The sequence below is a fragment of the Phyllostomus discolor genome, chromosome 4 (assembly GCF_004126475.2).
Source record: "Phyllostomus discolor isolate MPI-MPIP mPhyDis1 chromosome 4, mPhyDis1.pri.v3, whole genome shotgun sequence".
Taxonomy (NCBI): Eukaryota; Metazoa; Chordata; class Mammalia; order Chiroptera; family Phyllostomidae; genus Phyllostomus; species Phyllostomus discolor.
In genome coordinates, this window is record NC_040906.2 from 39,684,022 (window position 1) to 39,696,845 (window position 12,824).

At 39.7% G+C, this 12,824-nt stretch overlaps 1 protein-coding gene across 2 annotated transcripts in view; it reads right to left on the reverse strand.

Moving 5' to 3' along the window:
* Window positions 1-12,341, reverse strand: part of ITGAV (integrin subunit alpha V) — an 84,703-nt gene extending 72,362 nt beyond the window's left edge. Inside the window, exons 1-2 of one of the 2 annotated variants that reach the window (XM_028508824.2) lie at window positions 11,937-12,341; window positions 2,439-2,566 (exon numbers count right to left, since the gene is read on the reverse strand). In XM_028508824.2, coding sequence (XP_028364625.1) covers window positions 2,439-2,566; window positions 11,937-12,121 — 313 coding nt within the window. In that variant the 5' untranslated portion in view covers window positions 12,122-12,341. Of the gene's footprint in view, window positions 1-2,438; window positions 2,570-11,936 lie in introns of both variants that reach the window. The other variant, XM_028508823.2, reaches the window with a different exon arrangement.
* Window positions 12,342-12,824: the final 483 nt, after the last annotated feature.

Consider the following 12,824-nt stretch of genomic DNA (forward strand, 5'->3'; position numbering starts at 1 on the left):
CGTGAACCCAGATTTTGACCTAAGCAACCAAAAGGATGGAGTGTTGTCAACTGAGATTCATTTTTTAAATTCACAAATCAACAGAAAATATGTGCAAATATATTAAGAGTAGCTCATGGGAAAGGAAACATTATATCTTACAAATGCAAAAGTGCTTAGTCTTACTGTTAATTAAGGGAATGCAAATTAATACAACATAAAACAATAAAATGTCACATTATATATATTATATACATATACAAGACATAACCATATTATAACACTACAAAATTGACAAAGATAAAATATGCTGCCCTGGCTGGTGTGACTCAGTGGATTGAGCACCAGCCTTTGAACAAAAAGGTCACTGGTTTGATTCCCAGTCAGGGCACATGCCTGGATTGTGAGCCAGGTTCCCCCGTTGGGTGGGGCACGTGAGAGGCGACCAATCAATGTATCTCTCCACACAGATGCTTCTTTCCCTCCCTCCCTCCCCTTCTTCTCTCTCTAGAAAGTAAATAAATAAAATCTTTTTTTAAAAATGCTGATTAATTGCCATTGGTACCGGCCTCACAAAACACAGATGTGTAACCTTTGTTAAGAATAATTTGTAGTTATCTACCAAAACTTTAATATACATATGCGGGGTATTTTGATCTAAAAATGCCCTGCTAGGACTTTATCCTACATACACACTCACACCACTACCGCAATATGACCTTTTCACTGTAACAACAGACTGGAAACAATCCAAGTGTCTATCAGTAAGAAATATGAGCAAAATAAACTGGGCTACATATACCACACAATATTATCAGTAATTTGCAAACAATGAAGTAAATCAATATATTTCAGTATGGAAAGATCTATGGTATAGATATGGGGTAAAAGTGGGGGGAGTCAGGAGCCTAACAGAATATTCAGTATATTCCTATATTCCAGTGAGTTGCCCTTTTGCATGAATAAGAAAATTCTAGAAGGATCAAAAAACTGTTTAGAGTGATTGCCTTTGAGCAGGCTAGTGTGAGACAGTCCTATTTTTCACTGTATACCCTTTTGGACTGCTTGAAATTTTTTATGCCAAATTCATGCATATTTTTTTCAATAAAAATAGTATATAAAGCCAAATTTCAAAAGAGAGCAGAATAAATTATCTTGCACTGCACAAAAACCTATGGTGTTGACATCAGAAACATATCCGAGCAGTTCAAACTATCAAAACTGAACTACAGTTTCTTCTTCTTAGTAGTCATATTGTGTTAGAAGCTACAAATGCCCTGACCTAGGATATGCACAAGGTCTACAGCACAGGTCTTTCTCTATTTGTGGTAAACCTGAGCCTATTTACATACTTCTGGGGTTTTCCAAATGTCAGCCATGCATGGAAAAAAACACAGGGTTTAATATAGATGGTCTCAAGTGGAAAAAAACAAACATGTGACCTGATTCCTATAAGAGCTGGTTTAATGAGTGTCAGTGATCACAATGCCGAACGGAACAGTCCACATCATAATTCCTGTTTTGCTGACACTATAATTCCCAGAATGAATATATTTTAGAACTAGCAGGAAGTAGTAACAATATGGAAAAAAAGAATTAATTTTCCGTAGGCTTATCTTCAGATATTCTATCAAAGCCAGCAAACCAGAATCACTAAAAAAAAAAAAATGTAGAGCTATTGCACCTGGGGAATGCCACACTATTTCTTTGAGGCTTCTCTAAGCTTTCACAAATATAAATGTACCAATCCTATATAAAGGTATATAGGATTATGTAATTTTATTTCACCAATCTAAATGTAAACTTAAAGTTATTTCTTATTTCTCATCTTCCTTAGGCTATTTTTCCCCTTACTATCACAATCATGCCTAACACTAAAATTTGTCCCCATAGATATAATTCTAATGTTAGCAGAACCATAACACATTATTTTCCCAATAAATTTCAGATAAGAATATTTTTAAGCTAACTATATCTACTACAATGCAAAAGATTCCTCAACTGGTTTTGGTAGCACAACCCAGCCTTCGACATATTCATGGTTAGAGAGCTGATCTTCTACAGTTGTCAGTGAGTCATCCTTTAATTCTGCCCACAGAAGACGGACAAAAAAACCTTGCTGTGTCTATGACCTCCCTCTTCTCAGAAGAGGTACAAAAACAATTCAACAGATTTTCCCCGGATTTCTGCGGACTGATGTGATCAGCTTAAAGTTGAAGACATTCAAAGCAGTGGAAATGCAATGTATTTTTAATGCTTTTAACATGCGACAAAATCAGGGGAAAATCATATAATAAATCATTTGCTTTTATGTAACTTTCTCTAGGGATCTGAAGTGCTATACATCATTTTATTAAATTTTTACATTTAAACTGAAGCAAGTGCTTCCAAAAATTAAAAGACATTAAAAAAAAGTCAAATGACAAATTAAGAAAAGAGGCCATTGCATCAACATCTACCTGTTGCATCAAATTCAATTGGCTGGCACCTGCGGTGTGAAGACCAATCACACTTGAGGACTTGCCCTCCTTCCACAATCCCTGGCTGGGTAGTGTTTGCTTTGGGTGCGCCCACCAGAAGAAACATCCTGCTAAAATACAAAAGGGGAGATGAGATTTTTAAAATGGCACAAAGTATAAACAATATCCTATGACTTAGGAAGAGCAACAGTTCTCTTGATATTATCCACAAATACAGGCTGGGACAAAAGTAGGTTTACATTGGTCTGTATGATAATACAATCATTAATAAGTAATGATACAAGAATAAACTGTTTTTCATGTATTCACAACTCTAAACATACTTTCACCTTACAATGTATTTTTTAAACTCTTCACTGAGGGCATAATATTCATTATTCATCTGGAGGTCTCTAATTTACATACATTATTCAATATAGTTTATTCATCCTAAGAACATATTATAAGACAACTTCATTTCAGGGTTCCATACCATCTAAAAATGTATACAGGTCAAATTTAAATAGGTACAGCTTATTATATGTCAATTATATTGTATTAGAGCTGTTACAAATGTATACTGGCGGGGGTCATGGAGTTTTAATTTTTGTTTTGTGTGCGTGTCTATATGTGTTTACTATACACTTTCTATATCCTGAATATCAACAGGAAAAAATGATTCTAAATAAACAATTCTGAACTATGGTAGTTCTAAATATTATCATTTTTCGACATGTAAAACTTGTTTTGTAACTACTGTACTTCAATTTTTTCAAAAAATAGTGACTAACAAATTTCTCCTCAAAACATTAATCTAATTAATCCCTAGCCAAAAAATTGGATCATTATTCAAATTCCTTATCAGGGTAAAATTATAGGAAAACAAAGTAATTGGGAGTCAATTTTTAAGTAAAAGTGATCTTGTCTTTAGTTCTTTACTACTGCAGAGAAGAAAAGGAGCTTGACAATAATTTGACAAGTCCAGTGACCAAAAGAAAACCTCGCAGGGTGATCTGATCATAAATTCCTAACTGGGCAGGTCACAGTGGGTAGCCACACCTCAGTCATATAACTTCTTTAGTAAAAGGTTTATGTGTCCCTTAAGCAAGGGCTGTCCAGTGTTTTTGTGCATCTAGCATAACACACCTTTGAAATGCCTTTTCAGACCCCTCAAAATGGAAATCAGCCTCAAGAGAACAGTCTTGTTAACTACCCCATAATCCAATCTCTGCCCTGCTTTCTCCCACCTTCCTGTAACCTTCCTTATTTCCCTGCTTAATTCAAAATGCATAAAAAGGGCTGCAAACTGCCATTCAAGTAGCAGTTTACTCAGTCTGCTGAGATCTTGCTTCCATGTGGATCCTGTTTGGCTCAAGTAAATATAAAAATTCGCCACAGGTTTGGATGTTCTTACTTGGGCAATCTTAAATATGGAATGCATCCATTTTAACTTTTATTTTTCAATTTCATTTCTTGTGCGTGGTATCTGCCAAGTCATGTGTAGAGTGTTCGGGAGCTGGCTGCGTGAACTGCTGCATTACGAACATCCTGCTATCTGACGCTAATGTGCAAAACTCCATATTCGAAATAGACAAAACTCCCAACAAAACCACACCCTCTTTAATAAAGCTTTATGCAGTCATACTTGGCATCAGTAAAACACCAAGGCTCCACTCTCTCTTCACAGCTCAGTGACTCTGGGTAAGATATCAATTTAGTTCTCATTCAGCAAAAACTTCCAAAAGAAAAAATTTAGACTATGAATAAGACAGCCCTCACCCCCCACCCAGCTGCCATTAATAAGAAGGCAGCTTAATGTCTTCACACCCTTCTTTTCTACAGCAGAGCTGGGTAATAGCTTAATTTTGTGTATGTATGAAATTTTTCATTTCAACAGGTAAAAAATGTACCACAAAACTTACCCTCTTCACGTAAATTGAATTATTTTTGAGTGCATTATGGGGAAAAAGGGCATTTCAGACAAGTGTACTTTCAGGGGCTACAATGTAAAGAGGAGGAGAGACATTTCTGCAACAGTCCTAAATAAATGTGATACGAGCACAGCTTCGCATATGATTTCAGTGTTGTGGGTAACGGCCAGGTTCCAGGAGATCAGGACAGCAGAGCTGGTTCTCAGAATATGCCTAAAAACCTACACGCAGCCCTGGCCAAGGTGGCTCAGCTGGAGCATCGACCGGGTGCAGACTCGGTTCTGTTCCCGTCAGGGCGAAAGCCCAGGTTGCTGTTCAGTTCCAGTAACGGTGTGCCTGTGCCATAGGAGAGACAACCAATAACATCTCTCTCTCTCTCATTCATGTTTCTCTCCTTGTCTCACCCCCTCCTTTTCCTTCTCTCTAAAGTAAATAAGCATGTCCTCAGGTAAGGTTAAAAAAAAAACCTTACAAGCAAAATTCATTTCTGGACGCTCATCACATACCATGTTACATAATCTTCTAGAATTTTTTATCAAAGTTATTCTTCCCACTTGGGAAGTTACTACTTCCCAAGGAAGTAATAAATTATTCCTTGACTGTAGAGGAATCTAATTCATCTTTGTACCTGACACATAATAGCACTCAAGAAAAATACTTTAAGTTGACAGCTGAGTAGCAAGTAAATTTGATAGCTGTAGGTATTACACTTCAAATGGCCAGATATAAATTAGCCATTTCTACTACCCCTAACCTCTCTCTCTAGCATGTGAAGAAACCATCTTCTAATAAACATCGATTATTCAAATTATCTGCAAAATGACTTTATTTTGGATTTCACACACTTTCTCTACTTGTCTTATTAAGACAGAGAGGGTTGGGAAGTTACTAAGAGGCTGAGTTCTGAATGAAAACTGCAGCACCAGTTCCTTGCCTGGCAGCCTGAGTTCTCTGGATGAGACCAAGAACAACGCTGCTGCTTTTCATCAGGCCATCTGCACATCAGAGGCCTGAAATGATGGTGCTTAGATGTACTAATACGGGTGTTCATCCAGTTTTCCCAAGCATACCCCGTGTGCAGTCTTGCACATTGGGGAAACGCTACAGGAATGGAAGAACAATGTAAAAGGAATGTGTGAGCGCTGTCAGTTCCTAAATGCTGGGTTAATGGGAGGAAAGAAGCTGAGGAATAAAGTTCTTCGTCTAAAATGTCAACGTGTGAAGTTACTTTTCAGAATATTACAAAGTTTTTAAAACAGAAAAATGAAAAGATGGAGAAAGTAGAATTACCTTAGGCAAATGTTAAAATCTTAAGAGGGAGCTGTGCAGAGAAACATTAAATATTTGTATAGAATAAAGGCTATGGGGTGGTAAAAGGTGCTATCTGAAAAACTGAAGAAACATAAAAACAACACATTACAGAATGCAAACGCCTATTAATGTGTTGGGAGGGTGCATTTTATGTCATGTGTTGTTTTAACACAATAACAAACAAAAAGGGCCTCTTAATAAAACGCTTCACAGAAAATCAAACAATTGTTACTTGAAGTTCATCCAAGCATATCTAATGAATGTCTACAATAATTTAATTAGGGAAACAGAAGTGGCAGACCAGAAAAAAAATGTTTGCAATATGAGCAGTATTGTCTAAGGGACACCGTTTGGGAATAAAGGTTACAATTACTGTATAAATTGACTGAGGAAGTCATTTTAAATATCTGAGTCTCAGTCTCCGATACCTCAGTTCGATGGAGATAACAATGCCGACTATAATTACCTAAAAAAATAAATTTCAGAATGTGGATAGATTAAAAGCACACTTAGAAAATCTGAAACCACCATAAACACAAGAGATAATGGCATCGGAACTAAAAACAATTAATAAAATACTCCCTAATGGCACAGGAAATATAATAGTTAAAATCTATATTTACCGTATTTTTCCATTGCCATTTATTCCCTCAGGCCCTCTTCCACCCTGCCCAAATCACTACCCTGTTGTCTGTGTCCTTGAGTTCTCTATTTTTTTCTTTTTTGCTCTATCACTGCATCTTCCACTTCCCCACAAAGCTGTCAGCCTGCTCTCCACAAGTCTGTCTATATTTTAAAATCTATTTTCAAAAGAGCTTTTCTTTCCTTGGTTTTCTCAAAGGGCCATTAATGAACACAAATGCAAAATCTCAAGGAGAAAAGAAGAAGGGTAGGAAATAGTTGTCTTGCAACATTTCCTGACCATGAGAGAAGGCTTGGGGAAGATACCCAGGGTTAGTAGAGGCCGACAGAGATTTCACTAATTAGCATTGGCAATCTAAAGCTCAGCAATTTAGTTTCCTGTGCTGGCAACCTTCTCCTGACAGACTACCTTTCCCTCCAAAAAGCTTGCCCCAACAACAGTAGCAAGACCCCCATCTTCACCATTCTTTTTAAAAGACTTGAGACATTTCCATGAAATGAGTTCAAAATTTAGATGTACATACACAAGCATGCCAAGAAATTCTAAAAGATAAAGGGCAAGTGTGTGCTTGGGGTGTGGGTAGGTGCGTAGGAGCAGATGGAGGGAGGGAGGGAGGAAGGGAGTGGAGAGGAGAGGGAGATGGGAAAGAGGGAGAAAGGGGCAAGAGAGGAAAGGAACCAAGCCAGAGGATCAGAGAAACTAACCAGGAGGATGCCCTTAGGGTGGACTTCCTACCTAAAATATTACTTTAAGGGCAGCTGCTTCAGGGAATGTGACCTTGACTACCAAGGAGAGGCAGCCAGCCAAACAATGACAAGCACATTTTTTAAACCCTCCAAATGAACTCAGTTATTTGGCTGCTTTCAGCACTGACTCCTCTCTCCAAGATAAAGCATGTTTAATATATTTGGCTGACTCTGGGTTGACCAATGAGCTTTCACCAAAAGGGACTTCTGAAAAGTTATCTTATATTTTATAAAAAGAAAGTGTATAAAATTTTAGAACTGAATGTTACTTCAGAGCTATTTGCTTTTCATTTAAAAAAATGCTACGGAGTCCATCTATTTATGTAAAACAGATGCAGTAACTATAAATTGTATACATTTTCCCTTCTCTTTTATAATGTCCTATAAACCTCAAGCCTTGACTTGGAATAATCAACATAGGGATTAATTTCTAAACAATAAGGCTATATTCCATGCATGTGTATTGTTCATGGCAAGAAAAACAGAATATAGCCAGAACCACACTAAAGTTCATGAAAATGAGCTGGTGTCATTTTGTAGAGTTTTGAAGATGGTTACAATGGTGAGGGGAGAAATAGCACATGAGCTTTTATTTATGTATTTATTATTCTTTAATCCTCACCCCAGGAGGATATGTTTTATTGATTTCAGAGAGATAGGAAGGGAAGAGAGGAGGGGGGAGGGGAGAAGGAGGGGGAGAGAGAGAGAGAGAGAGAGAGAGAGAGAAAGAGAGACATCAGCCTGTTGCCTCTCAAATGCGCCCAACTGGGGATTGAACCCGAAACCTAAGCATGGTAACCTGACCAGGATCAAACCCTCAACCTTTCGGTGAATGAGAACAACGCTCTCACTAACTGAGCCACCCGGCCAGAGTGGGACATGAACTTTCTACTTTCTTCATCTCTCCGTTTTTCTGTTCTAAAAACTTTGTTAATACTCTGAAAAGTAATTTCACATGTTGACATTTTAGACAAAGAACTTTAAAAGTACATGCAGACTGGGACAAATTGAAAGGGGTCTTCACCCACATTAAGTAGTGTGGGCTGTCTCTCTGGCCATGGAAGAAGCACAGTTGAGGGAATTTTAGCAGCCAAATACCCAGATCAAAAAGATGCTTCAGAAAGATAAAACTGTCACAAACATGTAAGATGTGTTGCAGGTGTCAGAGCCAAATGGTGGGCAAAGAGATGAAGACCTGAATGCCACAGGCCACATCTGTGATGGCTGGGCTAAAATAAGGAGGTGGCAGCAGAAGTGGAAAGTGGAGATGGGAGCAAGAAACATTAACAAGCAAGAATTTCTAAGACCTTCTCCCTGATGACTAATCACAGATTAATATTAGGAGAGTGCAGTTATGGAAACAAAGAAAAATGGAAAATGAGAGGGAGGAATATGAAATTATTTCCAGGGCGACAGAGAAAATGATGGCACCATTAATAGAAACAGAGGTGTAACTGACATCTCTTGGTGAAAAAGAGTTTATTTTTAGTCAGATTGAGGTAAAACCGGCCAGTCAAGCAGAAATGATCCACAGGCTGTTGGAATATGACCTTTGTGCCCTACTTTTGGACCTAAGATGCCCCCAGGGCAGCAGTTTTATTTCGAATGCTCTTCAGGTATTACAAACAGGAAGTTAGGATTGAGAACCACTAACTATCCTGCAGGACCTTCTGGGACCAAGGCACACTCACCCACACTTTGCCCTTGGGGTCAGAGAAACTCAAAGTAACTGTAAATGGGCTCCAGTAGTGTTTCATAGGGGAAAGGGAAAGAATTCTAATCCAGTGTTCCTTATTATAGCATTATTTAAAAGTAAATATATAGGTACAATGAAAACTAATATAACGTGGTTGGAGAATAAATACGAAAACTATTCAACTTTCTTCCTAAAATTTTAAAATTTGAATATAAAAGTTAAATGGAATTAGAATTTCACACAATCTCTCTTTTAATCACACCTTGCCTCCTACCCCACACACTAACCCAAACAACTAAAGCCTGTAAACACTTCTGGCCTCAGCTTCCCCATCTGTAAGAATGAGTTTACCTGCTTCCCCTGGTGGTTTGTGCATAAAGTGAAGTAAGATATCCTAAGTAGAAGTGCTTTGTATATTACAAAATAGGTCAACCAATGTAATATATCATTATTATCATTAAACCTAGGGTGCAATTTTTAATTTCTCCAAATATTCTCGACAAGAAAAACATGACGTTACTTCATGGCCCATAAATGATCTTTAAACTAAATAAGTGTGGCAATATTAATTAAGACATACAGGAAAAGACAATAAAAAAATGCTTATTTTTATTTACATAATTTTTAAATCACTATTTTTGTGACTTTTTGCTTCATACTTAAAACTTCTGGAGTATTTTCTTGAGGAGTCATCTTAATATTTTTTATTAATGCCTTGTTTTTCCTTTTCTTTAATAAACATTGATTCATTAGTTTTCACAACAATATGGAAATAATTCAATAATGATTTTTTATGACAAGAAAAATTAAAAGACATAAAACAATTCTATAGCTTGCCATTGGCATTTAGACACCTATTGAAACTGGAACAGCAAAAAGAGACTTTATTACCATCGCTTCCTCATTAATCCAGGAATTCTTCCTTCAGAAGGAAGGAATCTTAAACACTTTTTTATTATGTGGATTATTTTTCCTTTAGAAGTTTATGATCACCCCGATTAACTACAACAATGCAGCTGGCAGTATTATAAATGGCATCCCATGTACTTTGGATTCCACTGCTTGCTACATTTTAAAGTGCCTTTTTAAAAAATTAAGCACAATTTTGCATTATTCTTTGCTAAAGCTGAAAAGCTTAGTAACAGAAACCTTTGTTTATATATACTGTTTTTTAAAAAACCTCAAAGTTGATTTCTATTTTTTAGATTAGGCTATACCTAGAGTTTACCAGTTTAGCAGTAACAAAGTCACTGATGACAATTTCAAGTTAGTACATGAAACCAAACCAAGTTTAATTCTACCTTACTTTTGAAGGCCCATGTGGGAGGTGCTGTAAACCTGTGAGGTCATAGTATATTCGACAACTACAATGACTAATCAAAGATTAGTCACCATCCTACTAACCAAAAACAGTAAATATCTCAGGCTCAGTTCAATATTACTGCATTTCCCATAGTAAAAACACTTCAAGATTATCCTCTCATCCTGTATCTTTACACTACTTAACTTATCTCAGGGGTTACCACCAATCAAGAGCAACATTTGCAAAACACTCCATCAATTATGAAGTCTATTAAGTGCTAACTCTTGCTAAGTACTAACTCTTGACACAAGACAATACATTCTCAAAATTACTAGAATTTCTGTACAAATTAAATCTAAAAGAGCAACACTGGGAGCAACTAAAATCCTCTGCGGCATAAAGACATAAACCTAAAAATATCTGGGAACAAAAAAAATAACAGATAAAGCTGACAAATGATTACATCAAAGAGAAGGTAGTAAAAAAAAAAAGAGAAAGTCGCCTAAAGTTAATGATTACTTCGATTATTTTAGAAAATCTGTGCTCAGGTCTCTCAGAAAGCACTGAAGCTGAAAACCACAGAGTTCATTCACTACATAAAGCAACGTCCGCTTCCACTGCCTGCTTCCAACCTATCCACGGCGGCAGTGGTGGTCACCAAAATGAGTGATATTCTGCAACTTCCAGAAAGACTATGAGAATGAATCCCGGATGCGTGTTCTAACAGTCATGGAAAAACATTTAGATCACCTTCAATTTAGACATGTGTCAATTGGAAAAATGCTCCTATCTAGCTACTAACCATCAAAATGATCGTCCCTCTCTCCCCAAAACAGCACTTTAAAACAATTAGAAACCTAAGTATGTCGTACAGTTTCTAAAAACTTAGAAATTCATCCTCTCCAAAACAAGATTTAAACATCAGAAGACATCCCATGAACGCTTATTAAATCGGTATTTCTAATGCTAATATGGAGGTGGGCTAGGGAGAACGATGCCAGCGTTCCGTCAAGTCAGAGACAACTTCTAGTCCAATAATGGCAGTAAGTCTGTTACAAATCCTGTCTTTGCAACATTAGTAATTTGAAAACATAACCGAATTCTTAAATACAGCAGTATTCAAATGACCTGTAGTGAGTGAAAACTCAGCAAACATCCTTCTTTCCGAACAATGACCTAAATAATGAATCACTATAAAAAGAACAGATGACACATTCAATTCATCTGCTCGCCCTCAAATGTGCAAAGGTCTGACATCCCAGAGATAGGGGACAATGAATTTACTATGACAGTATGGTCACTTTAGTCACCAGAATGTCTGGAAGAGGAGTAAATGAAGGGAAACGAATCAGCCAGAAAGGCGGAAAGAGGCGGGGGAGGGCTTGTTTAGGGAAAACCAAAAGAACCCGTGTTAAATCTATGAAGCAAAAAACGGCTACCGGGAAGGATGAGAAGTACCAGAGAAACAGAACTTCGTGGATGAAACTGACTACATCTAGAACACTGGGAGAGGCGGCGCGGAGTCCCGCCAGACCAGCCTTTGTTGATCCTCCACTTTCCCTGAGTTTTAAGCACACACAGGTCGGCTTCAAAGATCTCCCTCTCGGGAGAAGAAAGGAGGGAACTAGGTGGTTGGTGGGTGCCATGGGGTTGGAGGAGTTTCATCTGCCCAAATGTTTCATCCACCCAGAACCTAAACCAGCTTGTGGGGGTCGGCGCGGGGGGGTGGGCAGCGATGCGGACAGACAGAACCAGGCATCTCTGCTGGAAGCGTCTCTCCCAGAGATCTCTCTCACTCTGGGGGAATGCAGGGTGAGTGCGCGCAGTGGGGGAGGGGGTCGACTCCCCTTCCTAGAGGGGCCACTTACGAAGACGCGCTGGGCACGAAGAAATCGACAGCGAAACCAAAGTAACTTCCTTCTGGGCCAGAGTACTCGGCAGGACTGTCCACATCTAGGTTGAAGGCGCTGCAAACAGACAGCAGGAATCCGGAGAGAAGGAGCAGAAGGCGGCAGGGGCGAAGGCGAAGCCACCGCCGCGGTGGTGAAGCCATCGCTGAAGTGCGCGCGGGGCGCCGAGTCCAGAGCCGCGGCCACCCCAGCCGGAGCGCACTGAGCCCGCGGCCCGCCGCCAGCGCGCGCGCGCGGAGACCTGCGGGCCTCTAGCTTCCCAGCAGTCCCAGACAGCGCCCTGGCGGCGGGAGGGCTGAGCTTCGCTGCGGCCGCGGGGGAAGTGGGGCGCAGGGCGCGGGGCGGGGGCAGCAGCGCGGGACTGCGGGAGTGAGCGCCGCACCCCCCTGCTGCCAGAGTGCAGCGACAGCGCGGGGGAGGAGGCAGAGGAGGGGAGGAGGAGGAGCCGGGCGGGTAGGCTGAGCCGCCTTGCGGGAGGAAGTGCCGCTGGAGGAGAGTCTTCCTCCCTTGGGGCGAGACCGATTGCACTTCCTAGCGAGCTATCGCCTTCTGTCCCTGGAGCTGGGCGTCTGTACAGAGGCCCCAGACCCTCAGAGTCCGGGTCGGCGTCGGCAGCGCTCCTGGTGGTCCAAACCCGCCTGCGTCCGGAGTAGCACCAAGGACACCCCTCTTCCCCGGGTCCTGCCAGGAATTCCCTTGCGACTTTTATTTTAAAATGAGGAAAGCTTTATCGGCTTCTCCTGTTTCTGCTACTTAAAAGCCTTAGCAGGCTCTCACAAACGAAACTCCGTAATTAGTGGTCGTTTTCCTCCCCATTCAATCCCACACACAAACACTGAACTTAAT